The following is a 26,581-nucleotide window of genomic DNA, read 5'->3' on the forward strand; positions in this document are numbered from 1 at the left end:
TTTGGTCACTATACTATATTTTTTGTCAATTTTCATACATTTGTATTTCATAATAGTTTCAAATATTTTGTTTTTTATATTTTTGGGGGGATAGATTTCTAGAAATGAAATTGCTGGCTGTATGATTCTGTTCTTGTCAGTTACCACTTACTAGGTTATAAACACTTTTGTTTGTGGGGTTTTATTTATTTATTTATCTTTACTTTATCAGTAACACCAGAATGCTACTTGAATGTAATATGGCTAATTTGTTACTTGTCAATGGGATGAATCTGGAACCAGTACCATAGTTTTTATTTTATTTCTATCAAATTTAGTTCTGGCTTTTGCAGCTGTATAGATAAGGAGTCAGCAATCTTTTTCTGAAAAAGGCCAGAAAGTAAATATTTTAGGCTTTGCTGGCCAGACTGTCTCTGTCATAATTACTTATTTCTGCCATTGGAGTCCAAAAGAAGCCAAAAATGGTATGTAAATGAATGAATGTGTCAGTGTTTCAGGAAAACTTTCTTCACAAAAACAAGAGGCAGGCTGGACTTGGCCCATGGGCTGCAATTTCCCAATTCCTGGTACACATCAAAGTCAAACTATGCTAGCAGAAAGTTAAAAATCAAAATTCTCCTGGGTAGTGAGAGAAAATAGAGAAAAACAACCAACAAAGAAAGGAATAGTAGAAATGGAGTCTCTATTTTTATTTAGATGATAATGATTAAAATTTATTGTAATATTTACAATGTGCCAGTCACTGCCTGTATTATTAAGACTTTTTACATGCATTTTAACCTTCAGCTAATATAGGTGAAGCACTATTATAACTATAAAATGAGTCATATATTTTCAAAGTGAAATTTTAAGGCAATTTTAGATTTTCAGCTATTAAGACAGAAACTGTATAATTGAAGGTCTGCAGTCCTGAGTTCAAAGCAATATTACCAGATGATAATCACAGCAACCTTTGAAGTTAATTTTTGTTATGAACTTCTTTTTACATGTGAGGAAATCCTTAAAGTATGAAATAACTTACCCAGGATCACAGAGCTAACATGTGAAGAGGCTAAAATTCAAGTCTAACACCAACACATAATAAGTGGGGAATGAATAAGAAATTCCAGATCCTAATGTCTTCATCCTAGATTATATTGCAAGTGATAGCAACTGTTATCTTAAATAACAGCAGAAAAACTTTGTTCATACTTTACATTATCTCTACTGGTTTTAATTTTTCTTTATACGCAGTATACTTTTTTTTTTTAAACAAGGCAGTATTTTTATTGGCGTATATTTTTTCTTTTCTTTTCTCAGGAACTACCAGAAATGGAACTATTAAAATTTTTCAGGCCAGAAAACACTACGGTTTCTTCAAGACCATCGATAGAGCAGCTTTCTAATCTCATTAAAACGAGTCTTCACTACCCAGAATCATTTAATCATCCATTTCATCAAAAGAGGTTTGAGCTTTATTTTTGTTAAATTTTTTAGTTTTTCTACAACATGTGCACTTGACAAACATTCATTTATTAATTTTGCCAATGTCATTAACCCAAATATTGAAGAAGAAATTTGGAAGAATATTGAGTCTATAGAAATTATTCTTTAATAATTTACCCTTTACTATAGTTACCATATATTTTGCAACTCGGGTTAAAAATGGATATTGCTTTATCCACTCAAGTTGCTAAATGTTTTCTTTTGATGAGCAGGTTAATCATTAAGACAAAAACAGGGAAAAAATTCTGTTTTGGGGGGTTTTTTGTTTGTTTTTTGAGGCATGGTCTTACTCTGTCACTTAGACTGGAGTGTAATGGCACAGTAATGGCTCACCACAGCCTCTACTGCCTGGACTCAGGTGATCTTTTTGCCTTAACCTCCTGAGTAGCTGGGACTACAGGCGCATACCACCACACCCCAGTTGATGTTTTAAAAAATTTTTGACCGGACTCGGTGGCTCAGCCTGTTATCCCAACACTTTGAGAGGCCGAGATGAGTGGATTGCCTGTGCCTGTGGGTTTGAGACCCACCTGGGCAACTTGGTGAGACTTCATCTCTACAATAAATAAAAAATTAGCCAGGTGTGGTAGCATGCGCCTATAATTCCAGCTACTTGGAAGGCTGAGGCGGAAGGATCGCTGGAGCCCAGCAGGTCAGGGCTGCAGTGGCCAGGAGTGTGCTACTGTACTCCAGTCTGGGCGACAGAGTGAGACTCCAACTCAAAAAAAAAAAAAAGTGGTTTTTTTTTTTTTTGTAGAGACAAGGTCTTGCTGTGTTGTTCAGGCTGGTCTCAAACTCCTGGGTCAAGTAATCCTCCTGCCTCAGCCTTCCAAAGTGCTGGGATTACAGGTGTGAGCCACCATGCCTGGCTGGCATCTCTATTTTAAAATGTCTTTAGACTATACGAGAGTGCATCTCTGTCAGTCATTGTTGCCACAATAATGCTTTATAACAACCACTCCAGAATTCAGTAGCTTACAATAGGGCATTTATTTCCACACTCATGGAACTGCAGGTTGACTACAATTTGGCTAAAGTTCTGTTTCAGTCTTGGTTGGTTGGATTTGGCACCTGAGGTAGGTTGGGTTCATGTCTGTGCCACAAGTATGTTGGGCCTCATCTAAAGGTGCAGTAGTGGCAATTTTTCTGTTTTGAGAAACTTGCCCATGGCAGGTCTTTCTGCCACGAATCTTCCTTTTTCCTTCTTTTCTTCTTGCTGAGAAACTCTGTTTTAAAACTTAAAAAGAGCCGGGCTCGGTGGCTCAGCCTGTAATCTCACGCCTTGGGAGGCTGAGGTGAGTGGATTGACTGAGCCCACGGGTTCGAGATCCGCCTGGGCAATTTGACGAGACCTCATGTCTACAGTAAATCAAAAATCAGCCAGGCGTGGTAGCACGCGCCTGTAGTTCCAGCTATTTGAAAGGCTGAGGCGGAAGGATTGCCGGAGCCCAGCAGGTCGAGGCTGCGGTGGCCAGGAGCAGCCACTGCACTCCAGTCTGGGCGACAGAGTGAGACTCCAACTCAAAAAAAAAACTTAAAAAAGGGGAAAGGGGAGAGTAGCAGCTACCTGGATTATGCTTTGCTCTTGGCATGTCTGTGAAGTGTACAGCAAGTGAACCAAATTGCAGAAGCACATTTAAGGCCTCTGTTTGCATCAAAGACATTAATATTTCATGGCCAAATAGCCTCACCTCCACAGTCAGCAAAGATGATTCACAGTCCCACAGTGGGAAGGTGTGAGGAGTGAATAACTGCTGAGCAGTAATCACAGTTACCACAGTAACCAAGATCGGGCATCCTTGTGAAGCTCAGGAACAGATGAGAGAGTGCAACTGATGGAGCTGAGGGTGACTGAGTATTATGTCAGAGATAGCTATTTTGCATGACTGAAAAAACTTGTGAAGCTAGGTGACTGAGTTTTGAATGGGACTGAAGATTATGGAGATGACAAGTCCAGGGTTTGAGGAGGTGCTGAATGAGTCATCTGCCTGGACAGTGAAGTTGTCCAAAATGATGACAGAACTTGGGATTGAAAAGAACAAAATGAACTCACCCTGAAGCTTTTAATAAAATGATGTCAGTAGATGATGCGGCAGAGGAGAACCAGCAAGCAGTGCTTCTCTTTGGGTGGCATACCTCTGCTCAACAGACACAGCAGATGGATTTGCAGATGGAACGTGAAGCAGGTGTTGAAACTAAACATGCCTCATGTTTCCCTCAGATATTTCAGAGTATCTATTTCTTTCCCTCCCCCAAAGGATCCCTGCTGTACTGAGTTACTGTCACTAGTGTTAATTTGTCAGAATGGAGACAGGAAAAATAAAAACTTTAGTGTAGTTTATGACAAAGAGGGGGGGTATCTTTATTGGAGAGGTAGAAGGAAGAAGTGAACAAGAAATGCATTAAGAACCTATATCCATGACCCCGAGATGTTGAAGATGTTGGAAGAAATGCAGTGTCTGTTGTTGAGAGTACTATGCAGTCAAAGTAGGATGTAGAGACATAAAGAGAAGAGCTCGAGGACATAGGACAGTATCCTTAAAGCAACTGGTATCAAAAACCAAAGGTAGAAACATGGGAGGGAATGAGACAATAGGAAATTTGGTCATGGCGGTGGCACACAGAGCAGTAGAGGAGTGAGAATGTAAGAAAGAATAGGGGGCCAGAGGGAACAAAGGTAGGGATCAGACTGTACTTAACTGCCATATGCTTTTCAAAATAATAAGTTTTTATATAGATAATGTTTATGGAGCCTGTGAACACATGCTAGTCATTATTCTCAGCACTTAATATACATTACTTACCTAATCACCACAGGAAACCCAGGAGATAGGTACTGTTATTATCATCCGAGTTTATAGTTGAGAAAACAGATCCAGAGTGGTAGAGCTGCTATTTGAACCCTACCAGTCTTACTCTAGAGCCCAGGCCTTTAATAATAATCAAATAATTGTTTGCAGTCGTAGGGAATAGTTGTCAGCACTTTGGTCTCTAGGCACTGTTTGTGGCTCATCAGATTCATCAAATTAGCATTTTAGAAAGACTAGTGTATAAAGCATTGTTTTCAAATGTCCCAGACCAGTAGCATCAGCAACATCTGAGAACCTGTTAGAAATGCTGTTCCTGACCAGGCATAGTGGCTCACACCTGTAATCCCAGCACTTTGGGAGACTGGACAGGAGGATTGCTTGAGTCCAAAAGTTTGAGACCTCCCTGGGCAATATAGTAAGACCTCATGTCTACAAAAAATAAAAAAATGAGTTGGGCATGGTGGTGCGTTTCTGTAGTTCTAGCTACTAGGTGGCTGAGGCTGCGGTGAGCTGTGATTGTACCACTGAACTCCAGAGTGGGTGACAGGGTGAGACCACAACTCAAAAAAATAGAAATGCAATTCCTTGGGCCACATCCCAGACCCAGAGTCAGAAACCTTGGGAAGTGAGCCCAGCAGTTTTTTAAATAAGTTTACCAAGTGATACCGGTGCATGTGCACGTGTGAGAAACACTGAAACATGGGTATAAAGAATAGATCACATTAGGGTGCTAATTAAGAGGCTGTTGATGTGAAACAAGAGACATGAGACTTGAACTTATCAATTTATATCCATAAGGAATGAGATATTGTGAGGTAACCAGGTACCAGAGATGTGTGGGAATGTGAATTGGCAGGAATTTGTGAAGAAAATTGGGCATGGGACTAGTGAGCAGTAGGAGGAGTCAGTGTGATGCCCAGGTTTGCTGGGGCCGGGGATGGGGGGTGTGGTGCTCCTCACTGGAATAAAAGCGATGAGTACCATTTTGGACAAGGAGACATCCAGGTCCTCACATTTTGTCTCCTGTTAGAAGTATTTAGGTAAGACATGGGGAATTTGACATTCGAGAATCAAATGGGAACAGAATAGCCTAAGTTCCTGAGTTTTTTCTTTGGGCTGCATTTGTGCACTTGGAATTTAACTTGAGATGCTCCAGCCTGGAGACCTATGCAGTAGTCTCTGTTGTCCTCTTGTATGTACAGGTTTGTGGGGGAGGCTGGAGAGAGCACCAGCATACCCTGGGGTTATGTTTTTGAAATCATCTTGGTTTTTGTTTAGGAAAACCTGTTATTTGCAGTATTGTTTAAAAAGTATTTCTCAGTGAAAAGATATAAAACTTCTGAAAGCATAAAATATATTATGTGGACATAATTGCAAAGTTAATTTGTGTGAGCTTATAAGATGATTGTCTCCTGACTCTTTGTTCTTTGTGTGATAAACTGTAAATAATAGTATATGCACCCAAGCTTCATTTATGCACAGGCTATGTTCATTTCTTATATTCCTAATTTGAAATCTATACCACTATTCACGTGTCCTCTTCTGTCACTGCCTGTCCTTTCTTATGCTTTAGTAATTTATTAATTATAAAATGATATAGAAAGTAAGCTACTTGAGCAAAGCTTGTCCACTTAAAAGGGATTTTCTCATAATTTGCTGTATAGAAATACTCATGTTCTCCAAAACATAATGACTTTATGCAAATTTGATGGAAAAACAAATATCACTCTAGGCCAAGTTCTCAAAATTAAGTACTATTTTTTTGAGTTAGAGTCTCACTCTGTCGCCCAGACTGGAGTGCAGTAGCACACTCATGGCCACTACAGCTTTGATCTGCTGGGCTCAAAAGAGCCTTCTGCCTCAGCCTTCCAAGTAGCTGGAACCACAGGCATATGCTTCCATGCCTGGTTTATTTTTTTTTTATTTATGGTAGAGACGAGGTCTCACCAAGTTGCCCAGACTGATCTCGGTCCCCTGAGCTCAGGCAATCCTCTCACCTCGGTCTCCCAAAGTGCTGGGATTATATACTTGAGCCACCGTGCCCGGCCTAAGTACTTTTGAATAAACATAAAGACAGCAGGCTTAGTTGTTGGCATTTTCATGATTTACTTTTTCTTCATTGATCTTTCTAAGTTGAGATTATTTTGGTTTTCATTTTGGGAACTATCTAGAAATGCTTTAGTTATTTTAACTATAATAAATGGAAATAAAATAGTTCTGTGAATGTATATATACCAACACTTAGTGTTGAGTCATTAGTATTAATATATTTTAAGATAATTTGTCTTGAGTGATTTTGGAACTTGATTTCTTTTTCTTCTTGAATCTGATTGTTTTTAAGGAGCTTATACTCTATTACATATTCTTAAGTGTTATTTTCAAGACAGTTGTTTTTAAGAAGAAAAAACATACAGCTAACCTTTTTTATCTTTCTTCCATAGTCTTTGTTTAGTACCAGTCACCCTTTTACTTTCCAATTGTTCTACGGCTGATGTAGATGTAATAGTTGATCTTCGGCATAAAACAACAAGGTAAAGATTTACTTAGTGCAAGGCTATTTTGTAGTTTAAGGCTTAAAGTGATTTGAGAACAATTTAATATTTTGAAAGTATGCAAATAATTACCTAACATGGATAAGAAAGTTTACTCAAGCATGCCCCTATTTTTTGTTTGGTGTTGCAGAAGTCTTACAGAATTGTTACAGAGGTATTACATATTAAAATTTTTTTCCTAGCTGGGCTCGGTGGCTCAGCCTGTAATTCCATGACTTTGGGAGGCTGAGGTGAGTGGATTGACTGAACCCACGGGTTCAAGACCCGCCTGGGCAACTTGGCGAGACCTCATCTCTACAATAAAAATCAAAAAAATTAGCCGGGCGTGGTAGCGCGTGCCTGTAGTTCCAGCTACTTGGAAGGCTGAGGTGGAAGGATCGCCGGAGCCCAGCAGGTTGAGGCTGCGGTGGCCAGGAGCGGCCACTGCACTCCAGTCTGGGTGACAGAGTGAGACTCCAACTCAAAACAAAAAAAAAAAAAAATTTTTTTTCCTGATTATAAAATAATACCTTAACAAAAAAATTCATACTTCCACATCTGATGCTTCTAGAGTCAAATGCTTTATGGAATTCAGAAATTTTTTAATTTTCAGAAAAATACTATGAAGCATATACTGAATATTATTATATAATATAATACCCCTAACAGGATCTGAGATGGCTCTTTGAAATCCATACACAATATATATATATATGATTTTTGTGTCTTAAATTAATTAACTGATGTCTTATTGGTGAGTACTGAGTTTTTCCCTTTTTTTTGAGCCAGAGTCTTACTTTGATGCCCAGGTTGGAGTGCAGTGACATATTCACAGCCACGACAGCCTTGACCTACTGGGCTCAGGTGATCCTTCCACCTCAGCCTTCCTACAAGTAGTTGGAACTACAGGCCTGCGCCACCATGCCCCAGGCTGGTCTCAAACCCATGGTCTCAGGCAGTCACCTTACCTCTGCCTCCCATAGTGCTGGGATTACAGGTGTGAGCCAACATGCCTAGTGGTTTTCCCTTTTTTAATATTGTAAATCATTCCAATATTATAAGCATTCTTGTACACACATTTATTTATATATATGGATAATAAGGGGTTAAAAGCTTAAGTTTGAAGTCAGTTTCCATCATTTACTAGCTTTTGTTTGAGCTTTAAATGAGATAATCCACTCTTAGCATTATTCCTAGAAATTAGTAACTTAATAAATGTTAGTTGTTATAGTAGTAATGTCTTTAATAAGCAGTTGGCTTTATAAAATAATATTTAGAAATAGAATTGCTAGATGAAAGGAATATGCAAATAGGACTCTAAAAGAAAAATGATAAAGAACATATCATTTTCCTCCCTCTTTAGTCCAGAAGCATTGGAAATCCATGGATCATTCACATGGCTTGGACAAACACAGTATAAACTTCAGCTTAAAAGCCAGGAGATTCACAGTTTGCAGCTGAAAGCATGCTTTGTTCATACAGGTGTTTATAATCTTGGAACTCCTAGGGTGTTTGCCAAGTTATCAGACCAAGTTACAGTGTTTGAAACAAGTCAACAGAACTCCATGCCTGCCCTGATCATCATCACTAATGTGTGACAACTCACAAGTTTGTACTGAAATCCATAAGAATCAGTTTAATTTTGTGAATGGGTTTTATAGCAGTATTTGAAATACCAAACTTGTTATGGAAGTTGGCATCTGATCACTGCAAAACACTTTGACTTGTCATTTTGTTGATGATGCAAAGCACGTTGGACTGAGAGTACTTTTATTCTTTTTTGTATTTCTTTAAATCCTGGTAATAATTTACATACTCATAATACAGAATTTCAACATACCCATGCACCTTATTAAGCCCCGTCTTGAAAAACAACGTCTAAGTCTGCTGTTACAGCTTGTCAATGGTATATGACTATTAGGGAGATGATTTTTGAGGAAGGAAAGGCCTTGCCGGCAGTACTCCTGTTAAGCCATTAGTCTATCAATTCCAGCTTTACTGTGAAGTTCTGTAGAGTGTTAAATATACATTTTTCTGTCTTGCTTCACACAGTTCTCTCAAATCAGTTTTGAACTTTTGTTATAAAGTCTTCATATTTCAGTATCTGGTGGTCCCAATGGCTTATACATAACTTTGTAAAAAGAAAAAATTTTTTCTGATGCTTTGAATATAGTTTTGAAAGGAGTTTGACTTTTTTTTCCTCATTCATCTCAGTATAGAGTGCACTATTTCACAATAAGATTTTTGTCATTAAAATTATCATATTCTTTATTATATAACTTTAACTATTGAGTTGATCTGTTTAAAATATAAATCTACTCAAGTTAATTAAAATAAGCTTTTCAAAAATGTATTATATTTATAACAAATGTACTGTAAATAGAATAAAGACATGCTATTCAATGTATAGATTTATTAGATGCCTTTTTTTAACCTGGTTTTCTGACGACTTAATATTCTTTATTTAAGGTGAATGCCAACTATTATTATTATAGCAGGTACCAGCCCGATTTATTGAGAAAGCTTTATTGTAATTGTTATTCCAAAAGTGAAGTACAGTAATTCTTTTTTGGAGTCTCACTCTGTTGCCCTGGCTGGAGTGCAGTGGCACACTCATGGCCACCCCAGCATTGTCCTGCTGGGCTCCAGCAATCCTTCCGCCTCAGCCTTCCAAGAGGCCAGAACTATAGGCACACACTATCACACCCGGCTAATTTTTGATTTATTGTAGAGATGAGGTCTCGTCAAGTTAGCCTGGGTTTTCACGGGCTCAGGCAGTCCACTCGCTTCGGCCTCCCAAAGTGCTGGGCTTACAAGCTGAGCCACTGAGCACGGCCTATAGTCATTCTTAAAGTCCTTGATGACTATGTTATACATGAGTCAATGAATTTTGTCATTTTTTTTTTTTTGAGTTGGAATCTCACTCTGCTACCCAGGCTGGAGGGCAGTGGCATGCTCACAGCTACTGCAGCCTTGACCTGCTGGACTCAGGCGATCCTTCTGCCTCAGCCTTCCAAGTAGCTGGAAGTATAGGCATGCATCACCATGCCCAGCTGATTTCTTGCTGTGTTACCCACACTGGTCTCGAGCCCGTGGACTCAGGCAATCCTCTCACCTCTGCCTCCCAAAGTGCTGGGATGATAGGCATGAGCCACCACACCTTGCTGAATTTTGTCTTTAAATGTGTCTTGTTTGATGCCTGGCTACAAAATTGAAAAATTCATTTATATCCTAGTAGGAAGGAAGACGGAAGCTTACTGGATCTGTTGTAAATAACTGCATTGCAGCCTCTGATGCTGATTTTGGCAGGCTAGGTCAGTTAGTCATCAGCAGTCCAAAATCCAGGAGAAGAAAGTCCAGAGAGGAAAGGCCTGCTTCATTTGGGACTGCTTGCCCTGGTAGCGTCTGCCCACTTAGAAAGAAGCATCTGAGAAGCAGAGGCTTCCTTTAACATACTTTCAGCCCAAGAAGTATAGCTCAGGAGAAACCATCTCAATGGAAGCAGGAGAGAAAACGGAAAAATAGGCAAAAGATAAGAGTAAAGACATTTTATGTTTACTTGAGTTCTACAAAGAGGGCAGGAGAGGATAGAGCAGAAGCAGTATTTAGAGAGAATCTCTGAGAATTTTCCAAAAGGAGCATCAAGTTACAGGTTAGATAAGTTCAGCAGATTCCAAGCAACATAAATAAAAAGAAAGTTATACCCAGATATAACATAATAAAACTGCTGGAAATTCAAGACAAAGATGGAAACGGTTTTGAATGCAGGATTTAACGTGTATTTTAACAGTAGCGATAATTAAACTGAGAGCTGATTTCTTCACAAAAATAACGGAAGCCAAAAGACAGTGGGATATTTTCAAACACTGAAAAAGCATAACTTCTAAACAGCTTTCTAAACTCAGCAAGAATGGAAGTGAAACAAAGACATTTTCAGACAAATAAAACCAGAGAGTTCACTTACATTTCCATCCTGGAGTAGCCCTGGGATAATGACAGCTGCCTAAGTCTAAATCTTTCTGTTCATTCTCTAAAAAAGTATACAAATCAACAATAAGAGCAAATGAAACCACACCCTCCTCATGCTTTTACTATAACTGGAAAGAAATAGAGAGTGCTAACTGCAAAATTTCTGTAAATGAAAGATTTAGCACGAAATTGTGGCAGGCTGTCTAAGGTTTTTGCAGCAAGCGTTTTGTAGAGAGACAAAGGCAGGAATCCAGCAAGACTGGAAAGGAAGTAAGAGGACAGAGAGCTGAGAGTGAGCTGAAATCCTTCCAAGAGTGAGACTGTCTAAATGGAAAAGCACTGATTTCATCGGGGCACCTGAGAGCACCTGAGCACATGTGTCAGGTAAGGCACTTGAGGCTTTGCAGGGGACCTCGTGGGAGCAACAGAACTGGGTCCTCCTCCTGCAGATGAGGAATCGCCTCCCAACAGCAATTACCTGTAGATTAGCTCTGCAGAGGAGTATTGAGTATTTTGAGGCTCTTACACTCCAAAAAACTTTCCATCTCAACCTGAAATTTTTCTGTTAAAGATTCATACGCTTGGGCCTGGCTTTCAGAAGACTCCATTAAAAAGCAAATACCAAGCCGGGCTTGGTGGCTCAGCCTGTATTCCCAGGGCTTTGGGAGGCTGAGGTAAGTGAATTGCCTGAGCCTGTGGGTTCGAGACCCTCCCAGGCAACTTGGCAAGACCTCGTCTCTACAATAAATCAAAAATTAGCCAGGCGTGGTAGCGCATGCCTGTAGTTCCAGCTACTTGGAAGGCTAAGGTGGAAGGATCGCCGGAGCCCAGCAGGTCGAGGCTGCAGTGGCCGGAAGTGGCCACTGCACTCCAGTCTAGATGACATAGAGAGACTCCAACTCAAAAAAAAAAAGCAAATACCTGTGAGTATCCTGAGACCTAGAGATACCCAAGGTTTGTCAAGCAGTTTGTAAGAACAAGGCTTTAAGTGAGTGGAATCCGGGAACAGCACCTGGAAGGATGGTGAGTGTTGGGAGAGGAGTGGGAGTAGGGACAAGGACCTGCAGGGGGAAGTGACAGGAGGCTAAAAACCTTGACCTGGGCAAACCCTTCGGGTCCCCTTCCACTGTGGGAGATTTTCTGTCCTCTCAATAAATCCTGCTTTCTAAAAAAAAAAACCAGAAAAAAAACCTTGGTCCGTTTGAGAATTTTGCTTAGAGTCAGCACTGTTGGGTGATATTCCACTGCTTGTTCCCAGGATTATCAGGCTATAGATATTCAACTCAAAAGGAAAGTTTGATGCTAGATTCCCCCATCTCATGTTTCTGTTTTGTCTTTATAAGCTGTGATTGAATCAGTTTTACTAACTTCAGTTTTCCTCGGTTTCTTACCTACTTAATAATTATATGCTGGAGTATAAGTATAAATATTTGGCAGCAGGAAGGGGGACACATCTGAGAACTGGATGATCATGCCAAAACCAGCAAGGAGGCCAGGCGTGGGGGTTCATACCTGCCATCTCAGCACTTTGGGAGGATTGCTTGAGCCCAGGAGTTCGAGACCAGGTTGGCAACATAGCAAGACCTCGTCTCTCAAAAAAAAAAAAAAAAAAAATTTAGCTGGCTGCAGGAGCCAGGCTCAACCAAGTCTGGAGCAGATGTGACCTTTGTGCCACTGGCGACTGCCACGGTTTTGTGGCAGAGAGCTTGAATCTCAGCAGCCCTCAGGGGAGTCAGGAGAGGTCAAAGACACCTGCCTTCCAGGTTCAAGAAGACTGAAGATTCCAAACTCAGCCCAGAACAACTCTCCAGAAATGGGCTACGAGTCTCTGTGCTTCGCTGATTGCTGCTTGTGCTTCTGGATCTGATAGGGATCTCTGGCTACTCAGGTCCTACTGCCTGGTGTCTCAGGGTGTGGGGGACAAGGCAGAGAGGAAGGTCGCGTCTAGGGACACCCATTTCCTTCTTGAAGTTTTAGGGCCACGGCCTTCTAAAAAAAAATGTCTGGGGAAGAGAGAAAATGCGAGGATAAGAGGGAGGCATAATCACAGTGGTAACCAAGGGCACGTTTATACCACTTAGCTGATCATTAAACTGAGCTGGTTGTTAAACAAAGACACTAATCAAATATTAAACTTGGTAAACTTACACCTGAATATAACATATTGTTTAAGTTTTAATCTAAACATCTTTAAAATTTAAAAAAAAAATTTTTAAAGGGATTGGCAGTAGTTGGAAACTGCTGTGGGGGTGGGGGTGGGATTGGCAGTAGTGGGAAACTACCAGGGGAGGGGGGGCACAACTCATCAACAAGGGTACCTGCATAATGAACATTTGTATACCCAACCCTGAGTTGTTCCCCACATCTTTAAAATAAATTTTTTTTTAAAAAGAACAAAATACAACAACAGAAAAGTAACACTCATAGCTCAATCACCTGCTAAATACCTTGCCTATACATCTGTTTTATCTGTGTGGTGGAAATACTACATGATGGTGTGCTAGTGTTCATCTCTTTCCAACTTTGCATTCAGTGACATCTTGCTGGGAGCTTGAAATTGACTACAGAGGGAAATACTTACCTCAGGAACATCGGCAAATAAGTGCTCCATGCCAGTTACTGATTTTTTGTTGTCTACTCTAGACTTAAGAAAGTGATGGAGAAAATGTTCATGAAGCTTACTAAACTTAAAAGTGCTGCATATTGCCGGGCTTGGTGGCTCAGCCTGTAATCCCGCGCCCTTGGGAGGCTGAGGTGAGTGGATTGCCGGAGCCCTCGAGTTCGAGACCCGCCTGGGCAACTTGGCGAGATCTCATCTCCACAATAAATAAAAAGTTAGCCGGGTGTGGTAGCGCGCGCCTGCAGTTCCAGCTACTTGGAAGGCCAAGGCAGAAGGATCGCCGGAGCCCAGCAGGTCGAGGCTGTGGTGGCCGGGAGTGGCCACTGCACTCCAGTCTGGGCGAAAGAATGAGACTCCAACTCAAAAAAAAAAAAAAAAAGTGCTGCATATTTGTAACTGCTGCATTATGAACAGTACAAACAGTTAAGGAACTATTCCTCCACTGTCTGAAAAGTGTTATCCAATTCAGCAAAGAAGTTGCTCCTGTCATTGATGAACTAGTGAAGATCCAGCATTTGTTTTCTCACTTTCCTCTCCCTCCTTAACATAAACAAAAACAACCAACATTCATCCGGAATTATTCTCACTTGTCAATTACAACATAGGTTGGTTATCTATACAAGAACTCAGCGAAAATCAAAGAGAACACTCAGAATCAACTGGCTGTTTGGAATTTACAATAAAGAGTATGACATATTTTATTATTACTTGTAAAGTGTGTGCTACACAGCCATTAGCAGTTTAAAAGCTTTTTTCCCCCCTGGAGAATGATTTGATAAAACATTCCTCATAGCCGGGCTCGGTGGCTCAGCCTGTAATCCCGCGCCTTTGGGAGGCTGAGGTGAGTGGATTACCCTCGCCCGCGGGTTCAAGACCCGCCTGGGCAGTGAGACCTCATCTCTACAATAAATCAAAAACTCAGCTGGGCGTGGTGGCGCATGCCTGTAATTCCAGCTACTCGGAAGGCTGAGGCGGAAGGATTGCCGGAGCCCAGCAGGTCGAGGCTGCGGTGGCTGGGAGCAGCCACTGCACCCCAGTCTGGGCAACCGAGGGAGACTCCAACTCAAAAAAACAAAAAACAAAACAAAACAAAACAAAAAAAAAAAAACATTCCTCAGCACACCTCTGGGCACAGACCATGAAAAAGTGTTCTGATGTCTACATTGCAGTTAGCCAAGAGCTAATGCATCTTAGAGAGTCTTCTAGTTTTTTGAAATTCTGTAGGGCAGTGGTTCTCAAAATGTATGAGCATAATCATTAGGGTAGATACTAAAAATGTAATTCCAGAAGTTCTACCTGCTTAACCCAATTTTGTTGGTCTGGTTTGGAGGTGAAAGCTTGTTTTTGTTATTAATTTCCTATTGTTTTTAGTTATTGTCGTTGTTTTTAACAAGCCCCAGTTGTGAAGAAAGGATCTGGATACCACACATTGGGAAACACTGCCCCAGAAAACCTGAGAAGCACTCTGTGTATAGCTAGCTGCAGACTTAAAAGGTTTCTTTCCATTAAGTTGTCAGGCACATGACGAAAATGTTACTATTCTTTTAAAGTTCTAGGTAGATAGGCAAGTGTTTTGGACATCTTAGGCCACATCCCCTTAAGATGTGGTAATTTATTCAAAGATGAATTTTCTGCTTCAAGGATATCGAAATAAAAATTGAGTTTCCAGTAGCTCATTTGCTCAATTAATTAAACACTTAATGAGGCTAGGTTGGCAATCAATTCAATTCCAACTTGCCTATTAATTGTTATTATTCCTTGGCTATTGATTGTGAATAACTATGAACTCTTACCAACTTTTGGTGTTAATTTTACCATTCACAATTAGAAGATTCTTTTGGGAAGATGGTTGTAGTCTCAACTAGGTTAAGGTAGATGAGAGCTAGAAATATGATGGGGGCCATGGTCGTTGAACCCCTAGAGTTTCAATGGCCATTTTGCAAAACTCTGACATGAAGCAGATTGATTAATAGGAGAGAAGGCATAAAAAGTTATTTAACATGTATACATGGGAGCCTTCAGAATGAAGACCCAACTTCCCAGTGAGGTACAGAAGCTTATATGCCATCTTGAGGTTAGAGAAAGAATGGAGGCTGGGATCCTGGCAAAACAGGCTATGGAAGAGGGGAGAAGAAGGATTCTGTTGAGGAGTAATACATGAATACCAGCGAGAATGATTGAATCGGAACGGAAGGACTGAATCTGGGAACGGAAATTAACTTATAAATAGTTCCCTTTGGAATGTAAATGATCCTTGGAGACAGTCAACTGAAAAAGGGTTCTCTTCAGGTGTGGTTCCATTTTTTGGGCTTCTTTCTGATAGGGTTTGTAGGGGGATGGGAGAGGAGTTTGTAGTTAAAACAACTCATCAAATAAACCTTGCAAACGAAGCACAGAGTTGCAGTAGCCCAAAAAGCTAACACTCTGTTCTAATAGCGTCCTGTTACTAATTGCTTTACTGCCAAATCTGCTTTCCTGAGACCTGCATCCCAAAGCTATGTGATTGAAAATGTCCTGGTACTGACCGTCAGTGTTTGCTTTCCTAAGGCTGCGTTTCAGAGACAAGCGTAACTGGTTTAATGCAGACATCTGCACTCCAAGGCAGTGAGAACGACCAACACTTTCTTTTAACGGATAATGAGCTAACAGAGAGGAACTAGAACAATTGTCCTCCTTAAAGGGTTAGACCTATCTTTCTGTAGAGAGGGAGAAAGTCTCTTCCATTGCTTGTTATCTCTAAGGGTTTTCAACTTAAAATACTCATACCAGGGAGCTTTTTAGGGGTGAAATATTTTTATTTCCTTCAGTGGGATGGCCTCATGAATTTTCATCCCATATGAGACATTTTGAGAGTGAAAATTCCAAATTGGAATCAGGTGACAGAACCCTCTGGTAGCAGTGACTGGTACCGGACCGAATTTTAGCCCTGGGCCCAAAATTCCACTCCAATGGGTATAGCCTACTGGCCTAACTACATTCTTTTTTTTTTTGAGTTGTAGTCTCTGTCATCCAGACTGGAGTGCAGTGGCACACAGATGGCACCACAGCCTCAACCTGCTGGGCTTGGGCGATCCTTCCACCTTAGCCTTCCAAGTAGCTGGAATGACAGACGCGCTCTACCACGCCTGGCTAATTTTTTTGATTTACTGTAGAGATGAGTTCTCGCCAAGTTGCCCAAGCTGGTCTCGAACTCCCAGGCTCAGGCAATCCTCTCGCCTCAGCCTCCCAAAGTGCTGGGTTAACAGGCTGAGCCACCACTCACCGCCACCCCATGTCGACCTGCTGGGCTTTGGCGATCCTTCCACCTCAGGCTTCCAAGTAGCCAGAACTACAGGCATGCACACCTAGCTAATTTTTTTCATGTATTGTAGAGACGAGGTCTCACCAAGTTGCTGGGGCTGGTCTCGAACCTCCAGGCTCCCAAAGTGCTAGGATTACAGGCTGAGCCACCGCGCCCAGCCCTAACTACATCCTTTTTTTTTTTTTTGAATTGGAGTCACTCCATCGCCCAGGCTGGAGCACAATGGCACACTCACGGCCACCCCAGCATCAATCTGCAGGGCTTCTACGATCCTTCCACCTCAGCCTTCCAAGTAGCCGGAACTACAGGCATGTGCTACCATGCCCGGCTAATTTTTTTGATTTATTGTAGAGATGAGGTTTCGCATAGTTGCCCAGGCTAGGCTCGAACCCCCAGGCTTGGGCAATCCACTTGCCTCAGCCTCCCAAAGTGCTGGGATTATAGACTGAGCCGCTGTGCCCAACCCTAATTACATTCTTAAATACTCTTCATGCAAGCATAGAGGAGTTTGTGTACTATCTCTAACCAGTATACATATCTTGAATACCACTTACATCTCCTTAATGCTGGTTGATAAATTCTCTAGCGCTAATTAAGACGGTGACACAGTGTGACCAAATTCTTATGCCCACTGCATAGTAAAGCCAATACCCTGACTGTTAGGGTACAGACAGGGTGAGGGTGCAGTGCCGGAGGGATGAAGAGGGAAGGGGAGGCAGGCACCAGTAACCCAGAGATCCGAGTAAATGCAAAGAAGTGCAACACACCAAAAGGTTAAGAAAGAAAAGTTTATTTAAAAGTAAATTAGAGAAAAAGAAGGGAGAGAAAAGATTCACCTCCCCAAGGTGGGGGAGGGTGCCAAAGCCAGAAAGCATGGTGATAGCCATAGCTCAAAGAGCACATGGCCACACCAGAGTCTAGCAAGGCAATGGCCGCTGGTTGCTTGTGGTTGAGTCCTTTCAACCATTCCCCTAGATGGGGGAAGATCATTAAGGTGATTGGGTGGTGGTCTGCTTCCACATCATCACAAAGGGGCAGGCAAGCGCAGGTACTGATGACGTCAAGTGATGGACAGCAGGCAGATGGGTGGGTTAGTCACATCATTGCTGCCATGGTGGGGTTTATTCATGTCACGTAGGTCACAAAGGGCAGATTAGGTTAACCCTGGGTGGGGAGGCTTCCTGCAAGAGACTTGTTAGACATTTGCAATTCACAAACTCCTTGACCAAAGATGGGGTGGTCGTATTATTACTTTTATTACTTTGGCTAGCCTAAGGGTGACCTTTGATCTTCGGCCTTGACAAGGAACCTAAAAGTTTACTAGAGATTATTATGCTAAACCATGTATTGAAAGGTTGGACCAAGCTGGGCTCAGTGGCTCAGCCTGTAATCCCGCGCCTTGGGAGGCTGAGGTGAGTGGATTGTCTGAGCCCGCGGGTTCGAGACCTGCCTGGGCAACGTGGTGAGACCTCATCTCTACAATAAATCAAAAATCAGCCGGGCGTGGTAGCGCGCACCTGTAGTTCCAGCTACTTGGAAGGCTGAGGTGGAAGGATCGCCGGAGCCCAGCAGGTCAAGGCTGTGGTGGCCAGGAGTGGCCACTGCACTCCAGCCTCGGTGACAGAGTGAGACTCCAAATCAAAAAAAAAAAAAAGAAAGGTTGGACTGTCCGGGTCTTGCATCTGATGGAGATTTGGGATGGGATAGGCTACTATTTGTCCTGCAGTAGAATATCTGAAGCTTTCTAATGGTTATGCTGAGGCAAAGAGACTAAACTAAGAATAAACTAAGTTTCTTCTAGGTTTCTATAGGTACCACCTTTCACTGACAGCATTTATTTCCAAAGATGAAAGGACATAACATGGAGTCAATATTGTCAAAGCGCAGCCATTTTAACACTGCCTAGTTGTGATGTTTTTCTAGCCGTTCACTTTATCCTCTAATCCACTAGCCAAGGACAGAACCAGTTTCTCAGAGGTAGTTATTGATAATTGTTTTACAACCCCCTCCCCAGCTTGTTTTGTACGAATTAGCTTTTCTTTGCTTTCTTTTTTTTTTTGAGTTGGAGTCCCACTCTATCGCCCAAACTGGAGGGCAGTGGCACGCTTCCAGTCACCACAGCCTCCACCCGCTGGGCTCTGGTGATCCCTCTGCCTCTGCCTTCCAATTAGCGGTGAGGGACCCAAGTGACTTAAGAAGCTATACGTGCCATATATCCCTACCTCATGTTCATTGTATTTTGTATATCCCTACCTCATGTTCACTATATTTTATGAATTCTTAGTATTTTAAGTCCTACCTCAGACCCCATAGAATTAGGCACATGTTGGATGCCGGGCAGTGACTGGTTGTATAGTTATACAATGTTTTAAGCAGTGTTTGCACTTAGAACTTTGTTAAGTTTAATTTTTGTTGTCCCATAAAATAACTGATTGCTTCTGCAACTGCTGCTAGCAGTGTGTAAATGTTAAGCAATAAGCCCCTCCCAGACATTCCTTTGCTTAGATAACGGTAGACTGGTGATGCCAGCCACCCCCCCCTGTGGGTTCTGCCTTGTTTCAAACCTCCTGCCTGCTTGCTAAACCTAGCTTATCTGGCATTCCATTCCACCCGTTTGGCAGTTACTTGTCCATTACAAGTAACTAAACCTGAACCCGCGCAAATCAAACTCAAATCAACCAAAGTCTTTGTAACTGCGTCATATAGTTTTTATCCAATCCTGTGTGCACAAGTTTGTAAAGTCACCCCACCCCTTCAGAATTATGTATAAAAGGTGCGTGTTAGCCTGGGTCGGGGCTCTCATCCCTGAAGCTGCTGCATCAGCTTCAAACGTGAGCCCAGACTCGAGCCTGAATAAAGACCCTCGTGTGTTTGCATCGGAGCTGGCTCCTTGGTGGTCTCTCGGATTTTGAATTTTGGGTTTAACAGCGGGAGCTACAGGCGTGTGCTACCACACCCAGGTAATTTTTGATTTATCGTAGAGACGAGGTCTTGCCAAGTTGCCTGGGTGGGTCTCAAACCCACGGGCTCAGGCAATCCACTCGCCTCAGCCTCCTAGAGTGCTGGAAGTACAGGCTGAGCCACCGAGCCGGGCCAATTAGCTTTTCTATTTCAAGTATTTGCCTCTACCCATAAGACCCACGTTAACCTATTCAGCCTTTTGTGACCTTGGTGATACAGACCTCCACCATGGCAGCAGTCATGTGACTGTTGCACCCATCTGCCTGCCGTCCATCACCTGACATCAGTACTTGTGCATACCTGCCCTCCGTGATGACATGAGCAGACCACCACCCAATCACCTTAATGACCTTCCCCCATCAAAGAGAAAATCGTGATGACATGAGCAGACCACCACCCAATCACCTTAATGACCTTCCCCCATCAAAGAGAATGTTTAAAAGGACTCCACTCCAAGCAGCCAATCACCATCGCTTTGTTAAACTCTGGTATGTCCACATGGCTCTTTGAGCCATGGGTGCCATGTTTTCTTAGCTTTGACCCCCTCCCCTACCTTGGGGAGGTGAATCAATCTCTCATTTACTTTCTAGCCATTGCTTTACTAGACTCTGGTATAGCCATGTGCTCTTGGAGCTATGGCCACCACCATGTTTCCTAGTTTTGGCTCCCTCTCCTACCTGGAGAGGTGAATCTCCTCTCTCTCTCTCTCTCTCCCTCTCTCATTTTTAACTTTCTAGTCATTGTCTTGCTAAGCTATGGTCTGGCCATGTGTTCTTTGAGCTAATGCCAAGTCATGTTTTCCCAAGCATTGACTCCCTCCTCTACCCTGGGGAGATGAATCTCCTCTCTCTCTCTAATTTACTTTCTAAATAAACTATATTTTCTTATCTAACTTCTGTGCAATTCTTTGCATCTTTCACATGGCACCAGATCACACAGACACCCCTGCTGGGCCTGGCCTAACATTTTGGAGGCCCTGCTGGGATTCTTAGCTGAACATTTTCAAAGGCCCCAGTGAGATCTTTGACCTAACAATAAAGAAAGTGTTTAACAAATGCAAGATCACCGAGTAGGATGACAGAACTTATTTCTCAAATCTGCCTGAGAATTCAGAGGCTCAAATTTTTAGGGGTAATTTGGCAGATGGGGGGTGGGGGGGTAGGGAATTGGGAATGCTGATTGATTGGGGAATTGAATCACAGAGGTGTTGAGATTGTCTCTGTATGCCAAGACAGTTTTTGAGTGGGGGTTGTGGATCACTGGTCCAGCGGGAGTCAGAGCAATTGGGGGAGTTACTGAGGTTTAAACATGTAAGAATAAATACACAGTTTTTCATAAATAAGTTCCTGGGTTTTTTGCTCCCCACCCCCCAGACAAGTACAGGTGTACCAAGACAATATTTCCTCTTAGGCTGATAACTATAATAAGCACAATATTATAAACTAATATTTCCCAAAATTTGTTCCACTGAATAGGATGTTAACAGGCATTAGGTGAAAAATGAGTTCCCTGACTAAACTAATTAGAGAAATATGGAATTAAAGTCAAAGAGAGTTACTTACTGCTCAGGTGAATTCATGGAGAGTTTCCCAAGCATACTCAAGCAAGGAACAGCCCTTCCTAAGCCAAAGTGCCTTTCAGAACTAGTGAGGTGTTCCTAGACTAGAAGTTGGCAAACAATTTCTGTAAAATGGCAGATACTAAATATTGTAGTCCTTGTGAGTCATACGGTCTCTGTTGGAATCACTCAAGTCATGTTACAGCATAAAAAACACCAGACACGATATGTAAATAATGGGTGTGGCTGTTTTTCTAAATAAACACCTGTTTTTGTAAATAGAGTTTTATTAGCATTAACATACAGTAATATTGTCAGTGTATTTTGGTAACATGACCATGGCCACACCAAAAAAATAAATAAATAAAGGAGGAGACAGAGAAGAGGACAGAGTATAGTGAAAGAGCATTCCATTCAATGGAAGGTTTCACTGAAACCTAGCAAGTGAGGCCTAAAACCAGCTACATCCACCAGAGGGCACTAGGAGTGCAATTTTATATCAAAGCTGTTCATACCGTTTACCTTTTAAATACTGAAATCAACCCCATCTCCAAAATAAAAATAAAATAATTGGCTGGGCATGGCAGTGCATGCCTATAGTCCCAGCTACTCAGGAGGCTGAGGTGGGAGGATCACTTGAGCCCAGGAGCTTGAGGCCGCAGTGGGCTATGATTGTGCCACTGCACTCCTGCCTGGGCAACAAAGAGAGACCCGGTCTCTAAAAATAAATACAAAGTTGAAATTAGTATTATATAACACATAGTAGAGTTGGGAAGAGTTCACAAAGAAAAATGTGGCTCAAGGAGGTGACCAGATGATTGAGGCTTATACAACTGTCTCAGGCAAAACAAAGAAAGGGGGTTTAGAGCTGGGGCTGGGCAAGTTCTGGGTTGGAAAGTCAGAGAGTTGAGGAAACTAAGGGTTGCCTTGTTATGCAGATAAGAGTCTCCTAGGTAGCAAGAGTTGTCTCAGGAGCAGCTATCTTCCTGGTATGGAAACACTTTACAATGGAAATTTTCTTATAAATATCCTTTACTAAAATGAAATTGTATACTTTAATTTTAGGTCTTTAGGGAGAGGGAAAGAGTTTTTCCTGAATCTGCTGGTTCTCAATTACCTTGAACTCAAAATAATCCTTATGCCAAAGTGGCATATTTGGGGGTGGCATATTCTGGCAACTTTAAAATTTAAAATCAATACCAGGATTGATGTATCAAATGTATTTAAGGTTTTTAAATATTTTAAGTGTTTAAAGGCAGGTTTTGGTTTTGTTTAAGCAATAAAATAAGAGTATATGCTTTTGGGTTGTATGCGTTTGCTTGTGAATAACAGGCCTTCATCTCTGCCAACAAGACAGCCTTGGAAGATCTAGTGCAAATGGCTCCTAAATCACACTACCTGAGGTTTGAATCCATAGCTTGACTTCTTACCAAATATGAGACTTGGAACAGTAACTTAACCAGCCACCAGAGTTTTTCCATCGTATAGTGTGGCAAAAATAGTTCCCATCTTGAAATCACCTGTATAAAATTGCCCTCATGTCCTGACCCCCAGGATAGGGGCAAGGCTAATCAACATATTATTTCATAAACAAAGGACCTGAAACTGCCTGAGGAGACAAGAAGTCATGGAAAAACAGAAGCGGCTTCAATCTCCAGGGACCCTACCTCCCTTACACCTTCCTCCTGGACTGCCTCCATAAAGGTTTAGGGTGGGAGAGGACCCTAGCACCTGATGGTCACAGGACTTTCCTTATAGACAACATCTATTGTAAAACCTAAGAATGATATTTGTCATCTTTTTCAGACTTTGTACTCTGGTGGACCCAAACTCTTGCTCAGGTCCAGAGCAAGAGGAAGTCCTCTACCAGTCAGAGCACCACTAGGAAGACAGTCTCAACATCCCCCAAAACATCATCAACCAATCAACAACCCCATCCCTCTCCCCTGCTCGCCAAGTTCCTTTTAAAAATCCTATCCTCTGAATCTTTGGGGAAGCAGATTTGAGAGATTTCTCCTACCCTCCCCACTTAGCTGCTTTGCAATATTAAACTCTTTCTCCATTATATAGATGCATCTGTTTTGGGTTTTCTGGGCAGCGGGCATGAGAACCCAGTTTGGCTGTAACAATCTTACTGGGTCATTGTGAGAATCAAATGACTTCATTCCATAAATTTCTTAGTTCAGTGACTGGCAGGTAGTAAACATCCAATAAAACTATCATTTTTAAACATGACTTACTTAAATTCCACTAGCACATTCCCTTTGTAAGTCCCTCCAATATTATGCAATTTCAAATGGCTACATGAAACATAAGCCCACAATCAATTTTTTTTTTTTTTTGAGTTGGAGTCTCACTCTATCACCCAGACTGGAGTGCAGTGGCACGCTCCCGGCCACTGCAGCCTCAACCTGCTAGGCTCCAGCGATCCTTCCGCCTCAGCCTTCCAAGGAGCCGGAATTACAGGCACGTGCTACCATGCCCAGCTGATTTTTTTTTTTTTTTTTTGATTTATTGTAGAGATGGGGTCTTGCCAAGTTGCCTGGGTGGGTCTCAAACCCACGGGTTCAGGCAATCAACTCATCTCGGCCTCCCAAAGTGCTGGGATTACAGGCTGAGCCACCAAGCCCGGCTCAATTCTTTCTTGTAAAAATAAATGATTCAAACTGAATCATAATTTTTGGAACCCTAAAATTTATGTTGGGCCTTGCAGGAAATGTATGGTCTGACCTATGCAGCATGTAGCTGCGACTTCTGTTTCTCTGGTTATAGATTAACTCTTTTTCTCAACATTCTTGTTCTGCAAATTGATTAAGAAAGACTAAATGGCACCAGAGATGAGATCTCCTCCCCTTCTGATGGCTGATTTTTTCCTTGTTTATTATCTTGCACCTAACTGAGACCAGACAGTACAAAAGACCGTATGACTGTTACATCCTCAATGTGGAATGTTAAGTATACTCTTTCCGGAAAGAACACCACCTCAGCTCATCAGATTACTGTCACTGTGTGCCAGTCATGTGTGGAAAATGTTGAAATCCTATTAAGCTCCCCAAACCTTATTTATATAAACAATCTTCGAAACTTCTCCACTTTGGAGCACTGACCTTATTCTTTGGAATCTGTGTTCCTGGGTGGCTATCCTCAAACTTTGTGCTCCAACAAACTCAACATGTAACTGTATTTCCTGAATCTCTTTATTTAAGATTGACACTGCATAGCAACAACTGTACTGATGTAGGTCTCTAATGTTCTTCATGAATCTGGGCTTGATCTTGCTTGTAAACTTGGACCTTGTGCTCATGGAGTGAGACCATGAGATTTGCTTCCTTCATATCATCCTTTAATACTTAGAACAATGCAGGGCACACCCTAGAAATTCTTGTTGAATTGAATTAAATTGGGCTGGGGCTGGTGGCACAGCCAGTAATTCCAGCACTTTGGAAGGCCAAGGCGAGAGGATTGCCTGAGTCCAGGAGTTCAAGACCAGCCTGGGTAACTTGGCGAGACCTTGTCTCTACAATAAGTCACAAAAACTAGCTGGGCGTGGTGGCACATGTCTGTAATTCCAGTTACTTGGAAACCTGAGCCAGAAGGATCGACTAAGCCCAGCAGGCCAAGGCTGCAGTGGCTGTGAGCGTGCCACTGCACTCCAGTCTGGGCGACAAAGAGTGAGACTCCAACTCAAAAAAAAAAATTGATAAAGTACTTTTTTTTGAGTTGGAGTCTCACACTGTCGCCCAGGCTGGAGTGCAGTGGGATACTCATGGCCACTGCAGCCTCAATCTGCTGGGCTCAGGCGATCCTTCCACCACAGCCTTCCAAGTAGCTGGAACCACAGGCGCATACTACCACCCTCAGCTAATTTTTTTATTTATTGTAGTTACAAGGTCTCACCAAGCTGCCCAGCCTGGCTCAAACCTGTGGACTGAGGTAATCCCCTCACCTCAGCCTCCCAAAGGCCTGCATCAGGCCTGATTATATTACTTTTTGTATGCTACAAGATGAGTGAATTTTGTGATTAATAGTTTCTCAGTGGCTTAAATATAACATATGTGTAATGCTTTATAAAAATTACAGACATTCATAATCCTGGCAATTCGTTGAATGAAAATGAGCTTTTAAAACTGGTTTCACGTATTTATATGCATGGAAGTTAATTTTCTTGTTAATAGAATGGGAGAAACAATAAAAACTCAGTTTTTTAAATTTTTTTTTTTTGAGTTGGAGTCTCACTCAGTCGCCCAGACTGGAGTGCAGTGGCTGCTCCTGGCCACCACAACCTCCACCTGCAGGGCTCCAGCGATCCTTCCGCCTCAGCCTTCCAAGTAGCCGGAATTACAGGCATGCGCTACCACGCCTGGCTGATTTTTTTTTTTTTTAATTTATTTATTGTAGAGATGAGGTCTCGCCGCCCAGGCGGGTCTCGAACCCGCGGGCTCAGGCAATCCACTCACCTCAGCCCCCCAAAGGCGCGGGATTACAGACTGAGCCACCGAGCCCGGCTAATTGCTTTTTATTCATGACAGAAAGTGTAAGAGCTTTAGGGAAATGGAAACATTGAATCTGGTTCCATATTGTGGTTTTTTTGCCAAAATTATTACTTAAAGTGACTTTAAGTATAGAAGTTCTAATGAGTCACCCATTCAAAAAATATTAATAGGGTCTTGCTCTGACACTGTCCTGGTTGCTAGAAACACTATCCTGGGCATATGTTCATTTTTAACTTAACAGGTATAGCAACCTTCAAGCAACAATTATATGAATACTGATTATGTAAAGATTCAGAAACTCATGTTTGAAAAATACAGAAAAATGTTTAGCTATGTGAATTTACCAGACCAAGACATAAAATGTTTTGTTTATATTTTTCTATTTAATACATTTAAAAAATTGTTTGCTCACTTTACTTATAAAATTCATTCTAGCTGGGTGCAGTGACTCATTCCTATAATCCCAGAACTTTAGGAGGCTGAGGCAGGAGGATTGTTTCAGTTTAGGAGTTCAAGATCAGCCTGGGCAACATAGCGAGATCTAGGTTCTACAAAAAATAAAAACAAATTATCTGGGCATGATGGCCAGGGCAGAAGGATGGCCTGAGCCCCAGAGGTTAGGTTGTGGTGAGTCATTAGAATGCTACTGCACTCCAGCCTGGGCAACAGCGTGAGATCCTGATGAAAGAGAGAGAGAGAGAGAGAGAGAGAGAGAGAGAGAGAGAGAGAGAGAGAGCAAGCTGATTTCTGATTTCTATTTCTTTCTTTTTTTTTTTTTTGTTGAGTTGGAGTCTCACTCCATCACCCAGACTGGAGTGTAGTGGCTGCTCCCGGCCACCGCAGCCTCGACCTG

At 42.0% G+C, this 26,581-nt stretch overlaps 1 protein-coding gene across 5 annotated transcripts in view; it reads left to right on the forward strand.

Annotated features, from left to right (window-relative positions):
• The window catches only part of TRAPPC8 (trafficking protein particle complex 8), a 119,465-nt gene that overhangs the window by 87,873 nt on the left and 5,011 nt on the right, over positions 1–26,581 (forward strand). For 3 of the 5 annotated variants that reach the window (XM_008073380.2, XM_008073381.2, XM_021706641.1), the window contains 3 exons: positions 1,300–1,445; positions 6,737–6,826; positions 8,190–9,233. In XM_008073380.2, coding sequence (XP_008071571.1) covers positions 1,300–1,445; positions 6,737–6,826; positions 8,190–8,424 — 471 coding nt within the window. In that variant the 3' untranslated portion in view covers positions 8,425–9,233. Of the gene's footprint in view, positions 1–1,299; positions 1,446–6,736; positions 6,827–8,189; positions 9,234–26,581 lie in introns of those variants that run through there. The other 2 variants (XM_021706642.1, XM_021706643.1) reach the window with 2 other exon arrangements.

Source organism: Carlito syrichta, unplaced genomic scaffold (assembly GCF_000164805.1).
Source record: "Carlito syrichta isolate Samal-C Ts95f unplaced genomic scaffold, Tarsius_syrichta-2.0.1 Scaffold315831, whole genome shotgun sequence".
In the NCBI taxonomy this organism is placed as follows: Eukaryota; Metazoa; Chordata; class Mammalia; order Primates; family Tarsiidae; genus Carlito; species Carlito syrichta.